This window comes from Ananas comosus, linkage group 7, assembly GCF_001540865.1.
Source record: "Ananas comosus cultivar F153 linkage group 7, ASM154086v1, whole genome shotgun sequence".
Lineage (NCBI taxonomy): Eukaryota > Viridiplantae > Streptophyta > Magnoliopsida > Poales > Bromeliaceae > Ananas > Ananas comosus.
Window position 1 is genome coordinate 3,483,375 of NC_033627.1, and position 21,670 is coordinate 3,505,044.

Sequence of the window (21,670 nt, forward strand, 5' to 3'; positions counted from 1 at the left end):
CAAGTTTAGTCAAAATCTGGCAACAGTACCATCATAAAATTGATGTCACTTTTGCAGAAGCTTCAGCCATTTTAAATTAACTACATCATGGAAATCGAACCACAAGCAGAACAGACAAAGAAGTAAACATTAGGAATCTATCTATATAACCATGAAACTTTAACCCTTTTATATACACAAAAAACAAGAGCTTCTATATTACATCACAACAAATAGTATGTAAGCTATCAATGTAAAATTCTCTCTATCTTACCCATCATCTTTTCGCACCTTTTGAGTTATAACCCTTTAATTTTGCAACTTGTTCTCCCTTTTTTCCCCATGATTTTCTCTCTCTCTCTCTCTCTCTCTCTCTTTTTCTTTTCTCACACAAAGAATTCCTCTTCCTATTCATCACATGCCATCTCATGAGGGAAACAAATGAGAAGAGGAGGTAGAGGGAACGGGTTGAAAGATGCCTTGACCCGATCCGAGTATGAACTTCGGGTCGAACTCGGACTTGCGCCGAAGGAACGTCTCCCACTGGGACCCGAAATGGCGAGCCCACTCGGCCCGGGTCTTGTGGTGCGGCAGGTACTGCTTGGCGCCGATCCCCGACTCGTCGCAGAAGTCGAGTATTTGTTGGTTTTGTCGGGTCAGGTGCTCGAGGCTCTGCGTCGGCTCACCCGAGTCGGGCAAGGCCGACCGCAGAAACGCCACCAGGTAGAACACGTCCTCGTCCGGCATCACCGCCGAGCTCCTCTCGTCCCACCTGGGGAAAGATTTCAAGCTAAATTTAATAAACTTTTTATCTGAATATTAATTATGTTTGTATAAACTTAATTGCCGTTTTTGAAGGTTAGGGACTAAAAGTTACAAGTTGTTGAACGTTTTAGGGACCGCCCAGTTTATTATATTTGAACTTTAAAGGGTGGATTGTAATATGAATGGACAAGGACCAACCCAATTATAATAATAATAAAAAAAAAGAAGTAAATAAAATTACTGTTTTTTATTAGTCAATGAGAAGGCGAAAAGAAACACTAATTAAACGCCATGCATCCATGGTGGTAATTTATCCACCGGAAACACTTTGAATTTTAAAATAATGATCATGATGGGTCGGTGGAAATTGGGTACGCTGATTGTTTATTTGTGTCCGGTCATTTTCACCTGGACGGTTGTGATTAATAGGGCGGTGTTAGTGGTGTTACGCTCACTTAATTTGGATCAAGTATTAATCCATTTTTATGGTCTAATGCGCAAAGCATGTGCCATGTAGACTAAACTTAATTAGGGGAGTTTTTCACTTATACCCTTGTAATTTTGGTATTTTCGTTTACAGATTAAGGAACTGAATTTCGAAGGGTGTATGTATGTACGCATTGAATTTTACTTTGTGCAAATCTTAATGCACCATGGAAAGGTGGTGAATTAATTGCATGCATGCATGCAAAATGAGGAGCGCGTACGTACGTAAAGGTGAGATCGATCGAGGTTAACCAATGAATGAATGTATATATATATGAATGAATGTATGTACTTGTGCTTGTTCATGGGGTAGATGAGGATGGGGCCGCTGGTCTTGTTGGCGCCGAGGATGCCGCGGAAGACGCCGCGGTCGAAGTCGGCGATCCGGGACGCCGGCACGAAGAGGTTGAGCCACGGGTGCGGCACGTCCCACAGCCCCTTCGCCCGCAGCTTCAGCTCCGCCTTGTGCACCCGGTCCAGGAAGTCCACGTACGGCACGTCCGTCGTGAACACCGTCCCCGGCACGAACTCCAGCTGCTTCAGCAGAGCCTCCACTTCCTGAAAATGAAAACCAAACTAGAATTAATGCGCATGAAATTCATTTGGTACTTACAACAGGGGGTTTCTTGCAATTTGTTCTTCATAAAATTTATTTATTTATTTTATGGGTTTGTATATATATATATGTATGTATATATATATATATATATATGTATGTATACATACATATATATATATATATATACATACATATATATATAGTTAGGTTACAAAATAAGATGGTGATAAAATAGTGACGGGGCGAGAGAATAAGATCTAGCGAGGAGATCTCCTCCATGTTCGCCATGTGCGTGGTATGTGTACTTTTTCAAGTGGGGGTTGCTTAATTACGATGACAAAATCTTAGGCTTGATAACAAAAGCCCTAATCATTGCCCATTTTAGGTAAATGTTGGGGGTGACACTAAACAACAACAAAAACAAAAACAAAAACAAAAGCAAATGGGTTGCATGAAACATGGGCTGCTTCTTGTCGCGCCAAGAATACAATTGGTACCTACTATTTATAATTTATAATAATAAAAAAAGAATAAGATAATAATATACAGAACTTATATGAACTATGGATCATTTTGAGTTAGCTATCCAACTCTTCAAAAGTTTAATAATATTAGTAACCAACTCTTTAATTTGTTTGATTTGAGTTGCTCAACGATATTTTAATTTTAAATGCGTTATTTATTTTTTTATATTTAGTTGGTATAATTTTTGTAATTTAGATAGCTATAAATTCATTAAATTAAGCAATTAGTTTAAATTTTAAAGTCAAAGTATCAATGACTCACTCAAATAAAACAAATTAAAAAATCGGATAATAGAATCAAAGTTTTAAGATATTACATAGTCGATTCAAAATTATTCATAATTTAGATAAAGTTTGTATATTTTTATGACAATAATATAAAAATTGATGGGATTATGAGTAGGTTTAACACTTTTTTTTGCTGGTGCATGTGAGCGAAAATATCAGATAAATCACCTCAGCTATATATATATATACTGACAAAATAGCTAAGATAAGAAAATAGTAAAGAAGAATTTGTGCTGTCAAAGGGTAGGTCAAGTGACAAGTTAAACATAGGACCTGCTCACGGTGCTTTGAGATTCGTGCTTTTCACTTGATGAACGGTGGGTATTTTTTTCCCAGCTGTCCCAACTCGGCGACCGTCTCCGTTAAACTTCTATACCGATTCGTTTAGAATGAATAAGGGATTTACGACCGGCTCTCTAATTGATTATAATGTGTTTTTCTTAAAATTTGATTTGACGGTGAGAAAATAATTCAGAAATAGTCTCAGTGTATCGGTGGTGCCGTGCCGACCTGATCGACGGATCCGGCGGTGGACTCGTCGTAGTTCTTGGTCACCTCAAGGCAGTAGAGGACGCCGTTGCCGCCGGCGAGGGAGGTGATCTTGACGGGGTTGCGCGGGGAGAAGAAGGACGAGCGCCAGTTGTTGATGAGGCCCTCGTCGACGATGACGAACCCCTCGACGTAGTCAAACCGCCCGCTCGCGGCGGCGGCGTGGAGGGAGATGAGGTGCTCCTGGTCCCTGGTGAACGCCGTGAAGTTGGAGTAGAGCACCCGGATCCATCGTACCTAATTTTTATTAATTAATCACTTAATTAATTAACTTTTTACAATAATAGAAACAGAAAATCACTGTTAATATCACATTCGCGTGCATGACAAAGATTCCGTTTTAATCATACATCTTACTATAAATAAGATTTCTCATTTAAATAAATCTAGAATATATTAGTTATATTGCTGGCTTTACTTACCAATCAAAATAGTTTTTTAAATTTATCTGTCCCATCATAATTGTTAGAAAAAATATTTTTATTATATTTTTTTTCAAATAGAAAAATATATGTGACGAGCTGATTATAAATAATATGATATGACTATCGCATAGTAAAGTTTATTGGTGGCTACAAAACTTCTTTTGGATGCTACCTCTCTTACCTCCTCCTCCAAACAGCATGGCAAAATACAACAAAGTTTACGTAGCTAGAAAACGTGGTCCCAAAACAACAAAACAAGAGAGAGAGAGAGAGAGAGAGAGAGAGAGAGAGAGAAATTATCCCCTCGCACATGATTAGGTCATGGGATAGCACCGAACAAGCCCGAGCCCTTTTTTTTCCATTACCAATTAGGGTAGAGCTATATATTGGTGAGCAAAAGAGCCAGCAAAAACAAGCTATACATGCATCTCAATATGTTATGTGGAGCATGAATGCGGACATATCCGCATAAGTTAATGTATAATTATCAGTATATCAACAGCCTTAAGACAAGCTCAAATTACAATATATATATATATATATATAATGTAAGCAAAAAATAAAAGAAAAGAAAAAGCTTACTCTCGTCGGCGCGCGCTCTAGCGCGATCCTCGCCCGTGTGATGATCCCAAACTGCCCCAGCCCGCCGAGAACTGCATGAAACAGCTCCGCATTCTGTTTCTCCGAGCACGTCACAATCTCCCCCTTCCCTACACATACACACACACACGTGTACATATTTAACACCTTCGCTTACGTGCATGATAAATTTTAAAAGACCGATGGATCGATTTTGGTGCGTGTATAAATATATGTGTACCGGTGACGACGTCGAGGTCGTAGACGTTGCTAATCTGGGGGCCGTGGCGGAAGGCCTGGCCGCTGATGCCGGCGTTGGAGAGGGTGCCGCCGACGGAGAGGTAGAGGTAGTCGGTCCAGGACTTGGGGGCGAGGCCGCCGTGCTCGAGGGTCCGGTTCAGCACGTCGACCCACAGCTCCCCGGCCCAGACGTCGACGTAGTGCCCGCCCAGACCGGGGTCGAAGGCCGGGCCGGGGGGGGCGGTGGAGGCTGACCGGTGGGCCATGTCGACGACGACGCCGCCGGGGGCGAGGGCCTGGCCGTGGGCGGAGTGGCCGTGGCCGCGGGCGGAGACGGGGGCGGGCCGGGCCGGGGCGGAGTCGAAGGCGGAGCGGAGGAGGCGGGCGACGTCGGCGCCGAGCCGGGCCGGAGGAGGCGGCCGGGCTCGGGCCGGGACGAGAGCCGGCCGAAGTCGCGGCGGCGGCGCGGGTGTCGCAGGGGTCGAGGCTGAAGCCGGGCCAGCACGTGCCTGCGCGCCCCACGTGGAGGAGGAAGTGTGGGCCAACGGTCGAGACTACCGCGACACGCTAATAGTAGTAGGATACGCTCATACTCTGGCCATGGCTACGTGCTAACGTGCGCCGTAGTAGAGAGAGAGAGAGAGAGAGAGAGAGAAGAGAAGAGAGAGAGAAGAAGAGAGAGAGAGTTAAGAGGAGGGTGTGGTGTGGGGGAGAATTATGGGGGGTGTGTTTTGGGGTTTATATAGGGAGGGGAGGCGGAGGGGGGCGATCGCTAACGTAAGCCGAGATCGCGCGCACGAATTTTAAAGAGATCATCGACGGCGCTGGATCATCCTCTCTCTCCACGCAACATGTCAAAGATTCGCATGTGGAGGATGATATGATGATGATGAAGATGATGATGAAGATGATGATGATGCGGGTGAGGTTAAAACGGAAAAGAGAAAAAAAGGATAGCAGCTTGTGTACGTCGACACGTGGATTGATATTATTTGGGGACGGAGAGAATATATTCTTTTATTTTTTTAAAAAAATTAAATAAATAATCTATTTTTCGTATTGCAAATGATAAAGAATTTAATGGTTGATAGTCGAGATCTTTCAAATTCAAATCCTACTTGATTGACATTTTCAGCTAAATTTATTTTTAAATAAAATAAACGAAACGAATAAGATATATATATTTTTTTAAAAAAATAAATGAATAAATTTGAAGGACCCATTTTAATTAGTTGGAGATATCAGTTATCAATATGACCGTGCATTCAAATTTCTTTTTCTTTTAGACGGATTGTTGGTGGGTCCATGTTGAGGTTGGGTATCACATGGGCCGAGTTTTTCTCCCTGGCCCTTGTCCACCACGTCAGCAGAAGACTAGACAAAGTCAACGTTAAACCGATTTACTGTACCTTCCACACTTAAATTATTTTAAAAATTAAAAATAGAGATGAAATTGAAGGCAAATGGTGAGACGCTATATTGGGTTGAGTTAGTATACTATTACTAATATATATATATATATATATATATATATATATATATAGAGTGAGGCTACTATGCTATCGGAAGCACGGAGCTTTCCGTGCTTTCAGCTCATTTTCGATGTTGCGATTTTCGAATCGTCGATTGGCTCCGTTAAACTTGATCTAGAGTATTTGGAGTACCTAGAAAATAAATTTTATGATTTTACGNGAATCGTCGATCGGCTCCGTTAAACTTGATCTAGAGTATTTGGAGTACCTAGAAAATAAATTTTATTATTTTTCGATATCATTTGCCTAGTGATCGAATAGGCTCAAAATCAACAAATTTCAATGGCCGTAGTGAGCCGTTTGCAAGTTTAACGGTGTAGAAATATCCAAATCACGTGAAATTTTGATAGAAAATTCTTTATACTATATAAAACAAGATCAATATCTTTGATTTAAAATTTTAATGTCGTATTATTACATTTTGTAAGATTTTTATTTTCAGCCGTTGATTTTGAGCCCCTTCGTTCACTAGGCAAATGATATCGTAAAATCATAAAATTTATTTTCTAGGTACTTCAAATACTCTAGATCAAGTTTAACGGAGCCGATCGACGATTCGAAAGTCGCAACATCGAAAATGAGCTGGAAGCACGGAAGGCTCCGTGCTTCCGATAGCATAGTAGCCTCACTCTATATATATATATATATGTATGTATGTATAGGCTCATCTAAATAATTCGTTGCGGCATGAATTTTCTTTCGAGTCTGAGGTGTGGGATTGAAATTTCAGATATGATTCGAAAATTTTAAGTGGAACGGATTTGCTTCTGCTATTCTAATTTATCTGTTTGGATAAGAATAGAATAGGATTCAATCCTTTGTATGCTTGTATTGTCGTTAACCCGAGCTCGGCCTTTGGCAAATACCTATAATTTTTTTTCTTTTTATTTTTTCAAGAGAAAAAAAGAGACTATCACCTCTGAAATTTCGACTCTAGCATCACAACATATATTCCACTCATCACGATATATCCCTTTTCAATTTTTATCGTATAAAAGGTGTCAGTTACATCTTAAATTTAGAAGGAAACTTCATGATAATTAGCGAGTAAAACATTAAAAATATGAGATGAGATAAATGGTGCAGAAAAGATAGCGCACGGGACATACAGATGCACTGTGCGCGCAATAATTTATAGATAGAGAGGAAGAGGAATGTTCAACTACTGTAGATTTTCAGATAGAGTGGTGGGGAGAGAGGATGGATAGGTGGAGCTAACCTTGTATAAATTGTCCTGTGCCTCCTCTCTTTTATTCCTCCGCAAAGCAATTTGATTATACCAAACCAATTAATGTACATGATGTTCTTCAACTTGTTCTTTATAGATTAAACACCAGTATATATATGCAAACTTTTTCGGTGATTTAGATACGCAGAATATGAAGCAATCACTAAGATATATATATACTATACTGATAATCTCAAATATGATCTGAATATGATGCAAAATTATCAAGAAAAATCCAAAATTATAAATGCATGAATTACAAATTGGAGTATGAAATTTCTGCTGAAAAGGAACAAAACTAGAGCTGTAATTCCAAAAAGGGTTTGACTAGTCCACTTTGATCCTCTATGGTAACTAATTAGCAATTAATTAGGATACATAAAGTAAGGAAAAAAATGGTCCCCTCTATTTAATATTAATGCATTAATTAATGTCGATTGGTGGTTTTGCAAAAGATCTAAGATGCAATCCACTGTTGATGCACCCAAATCGTACAACTATGTTTATATATATATAGTTAATTTATATGTCACCATTTGGTGGTGAGAACTATAGATATTATATATTCAAATCTAAATGGAGATGTTAATTCAACAAAGAGGGAAGAGTTAAAAGCAAAAATGAATGGCTTCAAATGAGGCAATGGTTTTAGTGACTACTTGATTCCTACTGAACTTGTAATGAACTCGAAATCGAACCATATAAACAAAAAAAAAACATATAGATTTACATGTACATAATACCCTCTTGATCTAATAGGTCCTAAATTTAAGATTTTATGCGTCTTCTTGAGCTGCTAGATCTTGATCTTATAGATCAAAACATTGCCAACATTTTGATCAAAGATTTGGAAGTATTCTAATCAACTAGCCCTAAATTTTGGTTTTTTTTGGGGTTAATTAATTGCACAAGACCTATTTTTACTTTGTTATATATATACAGATATTAACTATCAAGTTCTTTGTTACTTATACTAAGGATAGCCAACATGCACATAGCACTTGTCTTACAGAAAAGTTACAAGTAAAAAAAAGAAGAAGAGCATGTACAAATTTATATAGTCGAATCAAAAAAATAAAAAAAGAATATCACCGTATCTAAATAGGTCTGTACTGCATGGCTCCTTGTATGTCTAAAAATGACACATTTAAAAATATTTTTAGTACCAATTTGTGTACATGATTATGGACAAATCGTAGCAGTTGAAATTACAAAACTCTTGGAACATTGCAAATCTTTGTATCCTATAGTACTTCATTAATTTACATATTCTAAATCTTTATATTCCCTAGACAATTAAATAAAAAGATATCTTTGATGCACTAGAGCAATCTCAACATGGTTGAAACAATTAAAGCATATATTTACATGAGTACATGGTATTAGAGGTACCATATGTAGTACAGTACTTTTGTGGAGGATAGGAATTGCATGGATGGATATTTTATGTCTTGTACAATGAAACCAGCTCATGACAAGTAATTGCAAGCCCTTGTGAGTTTCTTAGTTATCACCATTTGAGATACTTAATCCAAAGAATTATTAGTTGATCCTTAGAAATGAACCTAAAAGAAATTAATTAATGAAAATTTTAGGATGATTAACTAATGCCACACTTCCTAGCTAGCTAGCAAGTGCATATCAACATATCTTAATTTGCTATGTAGATTTTGTCTTAAAGATGCCTTTAAAATATACGCCTCAAGTGTAGTGCAGTTATATAAATTTTTGGCTAAATTACATAAAACCCTCCTGTCAAAACCCGATTTTTCACTTTCCCTTTCTGTCATTTAAAAACCTACACTTTGCTTCCTTGTAAAATGAAAAATGTTCACTTCGTCCCCTGCCGTTAGTAATCCGTTAGGGTTCTGTTTATAAAATATTATTATATATTTTTTATGCAAAAAATGCTCTCAGTTTTCTCTCTTGTGAACATATGAGGGGCATAATGGTGAGGGACAAAATGGTTATTTTATCATCACAGTTCACGCCGTACCCTCCTGTGAACATTTTTTATTTTACAAGGGGGCAAAATGTAGGTTTTTAAATCATGGGAGGGGAAAGTGAAAATTAAATCGGGTTTTGACAGAGGAATTTTCTGTAATTTAGCCTAAATTTTTTTAATGTACATTGACAAGAGTTCAGTTACAACAGTATCATTAGTAAAGGAATAATATTCACTACCAATTTTTTAGTCCTTGAAACAATACTCGTATTAACATCAAATATTAATTTTTAAACAATTTAAGGGTTAAAATGTTGATAGTAAATATTTTTCTTACACTACTAATACTATATATTCTAACAAAGCACACAAATTAATACTTTTTTCAGGGGGCTTATATATACATAGAGGTGATCACAACCCAAAATCATTAAAATGTGGAGACCCTTATAACTCTTCTTGTAATTGCCCTTTTTTTGTGCACTCCCATGCATGTAGTTAATTTGATCTTCTGACATCTACATTTGTCCAAAGAAGGATGAGAGTGCCTGTCTCCATTTCAACAAGAGTTTAATTCTTGCATGCTAAATGGAGATTATTTTAGTCCATCTCAATCTTTCATTTCTTAATTACCCACGCAACTTATTTAATGTCATGTATGCATGGTTGATCAGTAGAGAAAAGTGCGTCATCGAAGTTTAAGTTATGACATATCTGATGGAGCTCATTCAATCTAAATGCTTAAGCTTGGTCGGACGACTCGATCCACTATAATATATCAACTTTTTACTCTATCAGTAATTATTCGATATGAAACTATTCACATGTGAATCCTTAACATGCATAAAGAATTAGAATATATAAGAAAATAGTATAAAAAGGGGATGATATTACTAAGTCCCTTAAAAATAAAAGACAAGTCACATTTTGAATTTGCAGCTCCATAATAATGAATCCCCCAAAATTTATTGCCCTTCAATCCTATATATATCACCTCGTTTTCAATCGTTCTCCCCAATTCCCCTCCCTTTAACTTTCAAAATTTAAATTCCGGACAACCAAATCTTTTCAACAAGATCCTGCAGGATCCACATGTACACAATATATGTGGGCACAATTTATTTCCATTTAATTTTTTTTCCCCCAACATTTATACCAACCAAGCTTTCATACACATGTAGTTGTTGCTCGAATCAACCAGAAGCATGCATTAGAAATTGCCAGAATTTTGTTAAAACTAATTTTGACATTGCGTGCTGCTGCATGCGAGTGAGAGTGTTAAAATTACTTTTGAATAGTTCTTATAAGATCGACTGTTTTGAACAATATATATAACATGCAGTAAATTTCTTACAATCGTATGGTATTTAGTGCGTCGGCAGAATCTCTGTGATATATTAGAGTGCGCGTATGAAATAAATAAATGCGCTCCTATTATAGTATTATATGTGTCAATACTGAAACAATATATGAAACTAAATAATAATAATAATAATATAAAACCAAAGCATTTCCCTTTCAATAAATTAATATCCGACAATTAATGAGGGCACATTTTGCTCCCCACTTTTGGTGTAAACAAGAGTAGCAATTAATAAAGAGACAGGGTTTTGTTCCTTTGGAAGTGAAAGCTACTAAAGATCGAATAAGATCTATTGATTCCCCCAAAACTTTGCATCATCTATCTATTGTATATAATAAATTTTGAGTCATGTTGGCGACGTTGCAGAGAGGGAGGGGCCGTGGGATCCAGCCGAGAAGAGACGGTACAGTTTTTTTTTTTTTTTTTTTTTTTTTTTTTTTTTTTTTTTTTTTTTTTTTTTTTTTTCACCAATTTAGATATAAGAGATCGATTGAACTTTTTTTTTTTAATTCAATCTAGTATTTCTTTTTTATTATAAAAATTTAAAATATATAATTTTTTATACGTAAATTTCAAATAGTTTAGATTGTATATAGCAGATATAAATTTTAATATTATAATATTGATCACTCAGATATAGATTGTATAATAAAAAATAAAAGATAGATTGGAGTTTAAGTTAATTATTTATTTTAATAAATTTAGTTGTGAGAATTATATGAAGTACACAAAGTAAATGGTGTAAGTTAAACGACGCATTCAAAATTTAAAGTCAAATTATTATTGACTGACTCAAATCTAACATATATAATAGTTGGATAGTAAAAATAAAATTTTGAAAGGTCTGATAGACGATTCAAAATGATTTATAGTTCAGAAAAGTTATGTACGATTTTATTTTGATTTTAATATCAGTTTTTGATCTAATATTAGTAGTCTGATGAACGGTTAATTTCACATTTAAAATTTTTTAGAATATCGAAAACATGATTGGTCGACTTTTAATTTTAACAATTAGGCATTTTAAAATTTGTTAGATAGTTTACTATATTCTTTCCTTGAATGAAATTGCAAATTGAACAAAACAGATCAACACTCAACTTTGTCTTTATTTGGAATAATAATTCTTTTCATCTTCAAATTATAACACCCTTGACACTATAGTTCTTGAATTTTAATGCGTTACATTTTCTTGCTTAAACTATGAGATAAGTAATGTTTTAGTCTCTAAACTTTTATTAGTCGTAATTTCTGGCTGTGAGGCATATAATATTTTAATTCTCAATTTTTATTGTTGCCATAAAAATAATATTTTTATAGTTTTTCTCTTACTTTTTTACTTTAGCAGCTACTACTTATTCTTCAGTTTCTTTTATCTGTATTCTTTTTTATTTTTTAATTTTTTTAAAATTTTTTATTTTTTAGCTTTATTTATTTATTTATTTTTATGAAGTCAATCTGCCGTAACGCGCGGTTGCCTTCACTGGTTTATATATAAGGGGGACCACTTACTTTGCAATCTTTCCACGTTGGTTAGATATATGGAAAAAGAAGAGCGTAGACATGGGCGCCCTCACAAAAGAAAAAAAAGTTGTAAATGAGTTTAGTATGAGTTTAGTAAAAAAAAGAGTCATATTTTAATTGTTTAATTATATACAGCTTTCTATAAACATATCGAATAGCATATATATCTCTACAAAGTTTAATTTTTTATTTTTATCTCTGCAAAAATTCTATCATTTTCAAATATATATATCCATACTGTTGGGATCCGTTAGAAAAATATATATAGTTAACCATGAGTAAAATATTTTACTCTAGTTAGTCGATGGGTTAAATTGACCTTTTTACAACTTTTATATTATTAGATAAAATATTTTTTTAGGAGGACATTTCTACATAATGGGATTTTAGAGGGATATATTTGTAAGAGCAAAAATGTTATTTCACTTATCTGCTGTTAAAAAATAATCAGTGCTCTAACAGTAACAAACCAGAGGGGTAAATATGAATATCACTAGACTTTTGCAAGGGCAAAAATAAAAAGTTAAATATTATAGGGATATATTTGCTATTCTATATATTTACAAAGAGCTGTATGCAATTAATCATATTTTATATTTTAATTATTGTTAAGTATAATATGGCATCAGAGTCTATTTCAAATTCTTTCAATTTCATGAGGTGGTGGGTTCTTTCAACAAAGGTATTAATTATAACTCTTAATATTGCTTTTTGCTAAAATATAAGTTCTACGACCCAATTTAGCTTTTCAGTTTACATCAAATGAGAACATCTTAAATTACTTTTAAATTCATAAAGTGTTTGCTTTTCAAGAAGCCAAGCTAAACGGTATTTCATAGTTAGTTTTTGAATCTTTATGGCAATAATTATATATGCTTAAACCCATGTATGAATTATGAATCATTAAGCATTTTCCATTTTTTATTTAGTAAAAGATAGAGACATAACACCTTTTATTTTTGCCTCTAATCGATCCTATTAGGAAGAGTGAAAATTATGTTATTTGTTCTTGCTTATAAGCCACTCTTCATTAACTACATATTTAACTCGATCGATATCATATTCAAACATATATGTATTATTAATTATTGTTATTATTATTATCACCATTAGTGTAGACGCATGGAGAATGTATAGAAGATATATATTGTATATGTTGACTCACGTGACCAGGTTGAAGTAGTAGTGATGACTAGGGTCAAGCCAACAAAATTGAACATCTAGAAAGCCCCCCTTTTTTTTAAAAAAAAAAAAAAAAACCATGCATGTGGCCATGTTTAATTCTTTGTTTACATGTATTCACTTTTGCTCATAATTAAATAGGCACGCAAAAAATGCTCTCCACTCCAAACTTGATTGATGATAAGATAATTTCTCGACTACTATACTAATTAAGTTCATAGTAATAGTGTTTAGTTACAAATTCCGATACATTGAGGCATTGTTTAATTAATTACTTCATGAATGAACTACGTACTAGTGTTGCTTATTTCTGGATCAGGTATAAATTGGACTAACTTTATAATATAGGGTTATCGGATCATTCTTATTCACAGTATATTCTTAGTCGTCATCTATCTGATCTCATACTTCAATGCATACAGTATTATATAATGACTTTTCTTTAATGTAGAAACTAAATTTATAAGTAATTCGATCAAGAGTATGAAATGATATTGGCGCGCAAGCACTCCAATGATTATACGCGCGCATGATCAATAAACAACAGGAGAAGGACCACATTGTGAACCATGTGGCTTGTCTCAACCACACTTTCCTTTCAATATATATATATATATATATATATATATATATAGAGTGAGGCTACTATGCTATCGGAAGCACGGAGCCTTCCGTGCTTCCAGCTCGTTTTCGATGTTACGACTTTCGAATCGTCGATCAAGTTTAACGGAGCCGATCGACGATTCGAAAGTCGCAACATCGAAAACAAGCTGGAAGCACGGAAGGCTTCGTGCTTCGATAGCATAGTAGCATCGTTCTATATATATATATAATATATATATATAGTATATATATAGGTAGGGCTACTGTGCTATTAGGAGCGCAGCAGCCCTTGTGCTCCTAAATTCTTAACCGCCCATCAAATTTGATGGGTGGTTAGGGTGAAAGAGAAAAGAGAAATTGAAGAGAAATTGGGTTTTTCAATTTCTCTTCTCTTTGAATTTCTCTTCAATTTCTCTTCTCTCTTTCACCCTAACCACCTATCAAATTTGATGGGCGGTTAAGAACTTAGGAGCACAAGGGCTGCTGTGCTCCTAATAGCACAGTAGCCCTACTATATATATATATATATATATATGATGTGTGTATCTTTTGCCAAGTTGTGTAGTTGAAGTGTAGCTGTGGAGCCATATATATATTGAAGTGATCAACCATTCAAAATTGGTGGGTGGTGGGGTGTATAAAAACAAAGTGGTTTTCAATTATATGACTCAGCTTGATTCAGGTTTATCACTCGATATCTTTTGAGACCGAGAGCCGAACCTTCCTGATTTTTCAGTTGTTGCTTTCTCTGTCACGCATATGCATATTTTTAGCTTTATTCGCTTAAGGTGATGAATTAGTTAGAACATTAGTTCCTAAACTTTTGATGGAGTTTTACATTGATTTCTAAACTTGGATATATTATGTCAAAGGGCGCGTATTGCCTCTTTTTGTTATATAAAAAGAAGATATCTTTATTTTTGGTATCTGCTTTTTGGCTCGACAAATGACTTGTCTACTACGTCGCCTGAATATAGTACTGTAACAGGGCTTTGGAAGAAACGTTGCAGCAAGATTGATAGCCATAGTTGAATAAATGGACTCATCAAACTTTCAGCTACATGGTGGACAATCTGACTAGAAAGAAACATTGTTATCTTTAGGGACGAGGCTCAAGTCCGACTCAAGTTCTTTGCCGTATGCATTCACTAACGTAGGATTGGTTAGAATAATATCCTTAATTATACACTTATAGCTTTACCCTCCTCCCCCTTCTTTCCTTTCTCTGCCCCTCTACCTCTCTCTCTCTATTTTTTGATGTTTTGTTTCCACTTTTCTCGAGGGCTTAGCTGTCCTATCTATATTGCCAAGTTCATGCCACTTTATGAATAAAACGAATAGCTTGCTATTTTTTTCTAAAAAAAAAAGAAGAAATTTCGTACAATATGTTAATTAAGTCATTATTGTTAAGAGAAATCAATAATTTCACATGACATGCATGGAATTCTTTGTAAAATCGATAATTAAATTGTTCACTTCAGAACTACTATATATTTGCACTTTATATATACTTTGCAAACATCACATCTGCTCCTATAAAAAGCATGCACTGCCCAACTATTTGCAAAAAACATTTTCCCTTAAGGAGTAGTATGCCCTAAAAGTTACAAGTCACATACATAAATTCCACGTAAGTTTTAAGTATTTGTTCCCTTTTGATAAAAGGGGTACGTAAATGCAAGCGAAGTGGCTCAATACCATGTACTTAATTTGTCCAAATTGTCCCAAATATATATAATCTAAGTACCAATATAACATTAATTGCTACTGTAATTTTACATATGAACGTACCCCCACAAATCCATGCAATCAAGATATAATTTAAAGGACTTGAAAGTTGGTATCCGAGATCCCAAATTCGAGCCATAGTTGATTTACATTCTAGCTAAGGTTATTTTTAAATAAAATAAATGAAACTGATAGTATGCTACATATTTCTAAAAAAGAGATATAATTTAAAGTACATAGTATTTCTATACATGTCTTGATGAAAACTTAAAAATATCCAATTTGTCTCAAATTGAATCCCATGCACATTTTTGCCTCTTCTTACAAAAATTCTCATTTTCCAAAAGTTCTTCTCGTCTAACTGAAAGTTTAAAACTTCTGATAGAAATACTATTTAAACAAGTTTATTGTTGGATTAATGCACTACAACAAAAACGATGTATAGCGATACTTTTAAATATCGGTACAGGTCAAAAAAAATAATGCTGGCTAAATTACTGATACTTTTCAAAAGTGTTGCTACATGTGGGGTCGTTATAGGTAGGGCCGCCTTGATATTTGGCACCCACTCTTCCACTGACCTGTGGCGGAGGGATACGTGATGATCGTAGCTGTCCATCGTCCCTGCGAGATCCTCGCGGCCGAACTTCAGCCATCGGAACCCTACGTCGGCTGCGTCGGCGAAGGAGGAGAAGGGGAGATGATGATGAATTTTTCTTTTTTATTTGTAATCGGGCCGAGTGAGCTAGGTGTGGTTGGTTGAGTAGAGAAACTTTTTATTTTTTATTGGATTGGGCTTTATATTTAGGCCTTAGTTGATTTTTTAAAAAAATTTTGGTATAAATGGGACACATATATAAAAGTGTCCTAAAAATGTGTCCTCATAATCTAATTCTATTGTAGTAATGCTTCAAATCGATATCACGATAAAAATAATCCAAGATTTGAGGTTTTTAGATGTTAAGTATCGAACTTGAATTTTTAAGTACCGGTACTAAAAACTACCTTAGAAGTTCTTCAGAACCTGAAGCCGTGAAAAGCCCCCTTTTTTTTTTTTTTGCATTGAATACGTACTTGTACGCGATTTTGAGTATCAGTACTAGAATTTTGAGAGTGTTTCAGTACTGGTACTCTAATTAAGCTGAGTACCGATACTTACCTTCGTGACGAACTGAGTAAGTTGAAGATCTTGTGCCTTGAGATTAGGGATAATCTAGGAACACCTTGAAGAGGAATTTTTTAAGAGGTGATTAACTTAGAAGCGAATACGGATAAACAGTAGAGATCATTTCCTACAAGAGTTGAGATTCTGGGTTATAAATCCTTATAATTCATGTTTTAGAGTTGAGAGAGAAAAATATGGAGAACTCTTAAGAGAGAGATTCTTATAATCCAATTTACTCGTATATTTGTGTCGTGGATTAATCGAAGAACACATTGAGATGGCCTTATCTGTGGACGAAGGTCGACAAATTGTTGGCTGAACTACGTAAATTCTATGATCTCTTTTATTCTTTATTACTTCGTTATTCTCGTGCTTATTTTTTTTATGATCGTTCTCGTCTATTTTCATCTACGTAAGATCTTGTTTCTACTGCACTCGTATGCTGTATTGATTTGAGGTGTACTCGGTAACCCTTTGGTCAGTCGCTTCAATTATTTGCGAACCTTCATTAGCAGTGCTTAAACTCAAATTTCTTTTGATACATTTATGTTCGTTAGTGTTAACTATAGATTGGAATTCCTAACTTTGGATTCCGAAAGTCGATTAGAACTTGGAATTTTCTGCTTCTAAAAATAAAAATAGTTTCAAAATCTCTAAGCTAAACAAACCCTAAATATATTGATTCCAATTAATTAGGGTTACGTCGAGAATAGAAATTAATCTACCTTTATGATTTCTAATAAATAATGGAGTAGCTAGATAAATTGATTGTAGATTTATTTACAGTTAGGGTATTCCTCAATGAATAAATTTTTTTAAAAAAAATTATATGCTTGGCCATTAATTGCCAAAAATGAGGCAATGACAGAAAAGAAGCACAATTCAATGTTCGATTTTGTTGAAGCAAAATTAAATTAATTAGCCAGGGTTCATGTGTGACGCTCCGCTTTCAGGGAGTAACCCATCATAAAATTACTATAGCTCTAGCATGCTTAGCGTTCTTAACATCTTGAGCTTAATCATCGCCCAACATGCTATAACCAAGTTATAACTATTTCAAATTCTGGGAGTGTTACATTCCTCTCCTCTTTATACTCTGACATACTCGTCAGGTTCAGGCAGATAGACTCGTCTCGTTAGCTTTAGCCGATATTGTAGGAAGTCGTACTTCATCCACAATGATCGTTAATCGGGGAACCGCACTTTGCCAGCTGTAGATGGAACTTACTCTCTTAGTTGCACTTTATGCTTATACAAACCAAGCCAAAATTAGGTTTGCTCTCACAAACAATTCTTGTTCCCCATTCATCCACTTCATCATTTTTTCCATATAGTAAAAGAGTACTTCAGTTGCATCATGCACGCCTTTCACATTTGCACTAATAAATAATATCACTTTTCACTAACTATATAAACTTTTTTAAAAAAAGTTAAACAAACAATCAAAATGTCAGAACATAAAGCTGCATTTGCTTGTACCAGCCAATCTTAAAAGTCACATAGGAGAATATTGCAATGATCTTTAAAAGCAAAAAGAGGAACAAATTAACATAAAGAGACTCCCAATTGCTAAATAGATAATGCATAAAACCAAGGTTTCTGGAGAGTTGAGCCAATCTTTAAAGTAAGACAAAAGATAGGAATAATGGAGTTGTGAACTATTAAATTATATAAAATAATCATCGTTCTTCGAAAACTTAAGCTGTTTGAGTATAAAATACGTTTAGATACAAAATTTTTGATAGAAAATAAATAATGCTAGAAACCTATCAGGACTCGAGTTTAGGATCTCCTACTTTGTTCTCGTATTAAGTCAAATGAAATAATCATTATTTTTCAAAAGCATAAAATGTTAGAAAATAATATTTTTATATATTTATATTCAAGATAAAGTGATAAGGCCATACATTGTGATTCAAAGATTCGTGTCTCTTCTCTCTCCAGAAAGGAACAAATGTATCCATGCAAAATTTTTAACCCAAAACACTTCAGTGAATAAAGAGAATATTTGAACAAACGCATATAGGGGGCTAGAGAAAGTGAGAGAAGTACCCAAAGTTTAATATGAGTGGTGGGTTTTCAATTTGGCTCACACTTTGATGGCCCTTTATGTGGCACAAAAGAGCCATATATCTATCCATCTAGCAAAAGAAGAGATAAATGTACAGTAACCACTTGAACTGTTTTGTTTTAGTAAATGACATCTCAACTTTAAAAAGTTAATATAATATTTCCAAACAATTCATCTGTTCAATCAGCCAACCACCCCTAATTTTAATAATTTCAACAACATTCACAATCCTGAAAGATTTATAAGTCTTATCTTTCTCATTTTAAACACACAGATCAATTTAAAAACAATGTGTTGTTTTGCTTGCAAATGTAGAACATCTCCTAACAAAATATGACAGAAATGATATATAAGATATTTACGATCGACTTATAAAGTTAAGATGGTCATCTGCGAATGCATGATTATTTGGGCAGTCTTATCATGTGAGAGATCTCCTAATGAAGTTCTAAAGTATGCCTTGCCTGACTCATTTATGTCTCAAAAGTTGAGAAGGTGATGCCCCACAAAGAACCCTAATAAGTTGGCAAAGTATGTACATATCCATCTTATCCCACATCCGAAAAAATAGAATTTGACTTGAAAAGCTCCTACACAATACAGCTTTTGCTTGAAGGGGAAAGATAGGGGACTGTGGGCACAAACCCTAGCTAGATTCTCATATATCTTTTTAAGGTCCCAAGGAGGATATGGGAGAGTGGATTTGGCTCCAAAAAGAGGAGAGTAGATTGCTAGTGTTCAGTGTTGTGTAGTGGCTTTAGGGTGGCAAAACATTTTGGTACCACACCATGTCACAAACAAGTATATAATGTGATCACTTTGTGAATTGTGACTCTCCTCCTCCTCCTTTTTTGTTATCTCACAAGGATGCCTTGTGTTGCCATTAAATAAAAATATTATAACACTCTAATAGTTGCTTATCGAATTAAAAAGAAGTTCTGATTCAAAATATAAGAGGCTGCATATTTTAGTAATAATAACTAGGTTTAAACATTTTAGGCCAGTGGTTTGGGCCCAAAGAATTATTATTGCTGATGGATTGGATTATTACATTTGGTATTAGAGTCGAATACCAACCGAAAGTATAAGAATTAAGTGCTATGCACTTGGCAATTTTAGTCTATATGTTTATAATCGGGTTTGGACCTGATGAGAAAGTCTAAATAGGAGAAGTCTATAACACCCCAATAATTTCACATCGGATCAATTGTTCTACATTGAATGACAAAAAAGGTTCCGATTGAGAATACAAAAAACTACATATTCTAATAATAATAATTGAGTATAAATATTTTCAACCAGTGTTTTGAGCTCAATAAGTTATTATTGCTATTAGATTAGGTCATTACAAAAATATATCTCAAATTTTAGTGGTAGCAAATAAAGAAGAAGAACGAAAGAAAAGGTAATGTTCCAAGGTGTACAGTTTATACTTTGGATGCTTGAAGAGGATGTGAAGTAATAGTAAGAAGAAACTAATCAATAAGAGAAAAAAAAATTGAAGTAGCACCCTCAACTTTAATTGTATTTTGATTCACAACTCTTTAATTTTTTATTTTTTAAAAAAAATTAAGTGACATTACTCAAGTACCTAAGTTTTGTCAAATTCGTCGATAATTCCATCAATCTTAATTATTTTAATCGCTTTTTAGTAAACAGAACTAGAATAAAAAACAGCTAATAATTATAGATTCATTAAATTAATTCAATAAAACTTTTTATTTGACCAACCAAGTAACTCAAATAAAATAAATCAAAGTCAAAGACGGTGTTAGCAAAAGTAGGTTAATTTGAGGGGTGAATTTCAACCTAGTTTATAGTTGAGGGGGTCTCCATGCATTTTTACCCAATGGCTATTAGGTTATGCTTCAAAAAGAAAGGGCACTCATTTGACTCGGTTTTTTTTTTTTTTGATATATTGTAGACTCGGCCCATCACCAATGGGCCAGCCCATGGGTCAAAATATACTCTGCTGTTTAATGAAAATATGAGCCCAAACCAGGCCCATTTGAACACATATAAATAAGTAACCTTTTTCTGATGATAGGCTACAAAAGTAATATAAAGCAACCTAAATTTAGAGGTCGTTTGGCTGGACGTAATTAGAAATGCAGTGCAGCGAAGATACATACAGTGAAGATGCATCCAGTTGGAAATGCTATAGTTACAACTACATTGATTTCGTTTCGTTGGATGTAGTAGAAAATGCTGTAGCTATAAATTATTTGTTTGATTGCATGTAGTCGAAAATTTTTATCAAAATTATTTGTTTGGTTGCATATAGTTGAAAATTTGTATCACTTTATATTTGTGGTGGTGAGATAACTCCATTACAGAAAAGAAAGATATTTTTTATTTGAAAAAATAATTAGGTAGCTGAGTTTACTTTCTATTTAAATTTACTTTCTTTAACTGCTACAGTTATATCTACAACTAATTCGAGCATAGTTCCAACTACTGTAATTGGGCCTCCTCATGCAGTTCCAAGTGCAACAATTAGACTCAAACACATCAAACAAATACAAAATTTGGGATTGCATGTAGTTAAAACTATGACTAATAATTTATTTCTATTTAAATCTATATTTTGATTAAAAAAATTTAAATTTATAAAAATAGTAACAAAATAATAAATATTTTGAACTTTTTAGGAAAATTTATAAATTTTTATTATTTTTTAAAAAAAGATAAATTGAGAAGGGGTTTTGGTCCAACGGACAATTTTGGTATATTGGACAGACCTTGGGACGAGAGCTCCTTGGCCATGTTGGCCCAGCTAGGCCGTGCCGTGCAGGGCTGCGGGCCTCTTCTCGGCTTGGCATGGCCTAGGCCCTTTTTGGGCCGGACTGTGCCGGGACGTTGGGCCTGAAGGAGCATGGCCCGAAATGCCGGGCCGGGTTGGGCCCACACAGATGCTACAGTATCCATGCCCGCA

General features: G+C 34.8%; 1 protein-coding gene across 1 annotated transcript; it reads right to left on the minus strand.

Moving 5' to 3' along the window:
• LOC109712752 (cytokinin dehydrogenase 5-like) lies at positions 120 to 21,663 on the minus strand. Its single transcript, XM_020236502.1, is given in 8 exon segments — positions 120 to 751; positions 1,523 to 1,788; positions 3,112 to 3,387; positions 4,158 to 4,285; positions 4,396 to 4,788; positions 4,791 to 4,850; positions 4,853 to 4,948; positions 21,477 to 21,663. Coding segments are annotated over 8 exon segments (1,752 nt in total). The 3' UTR covers positions 120 to 405.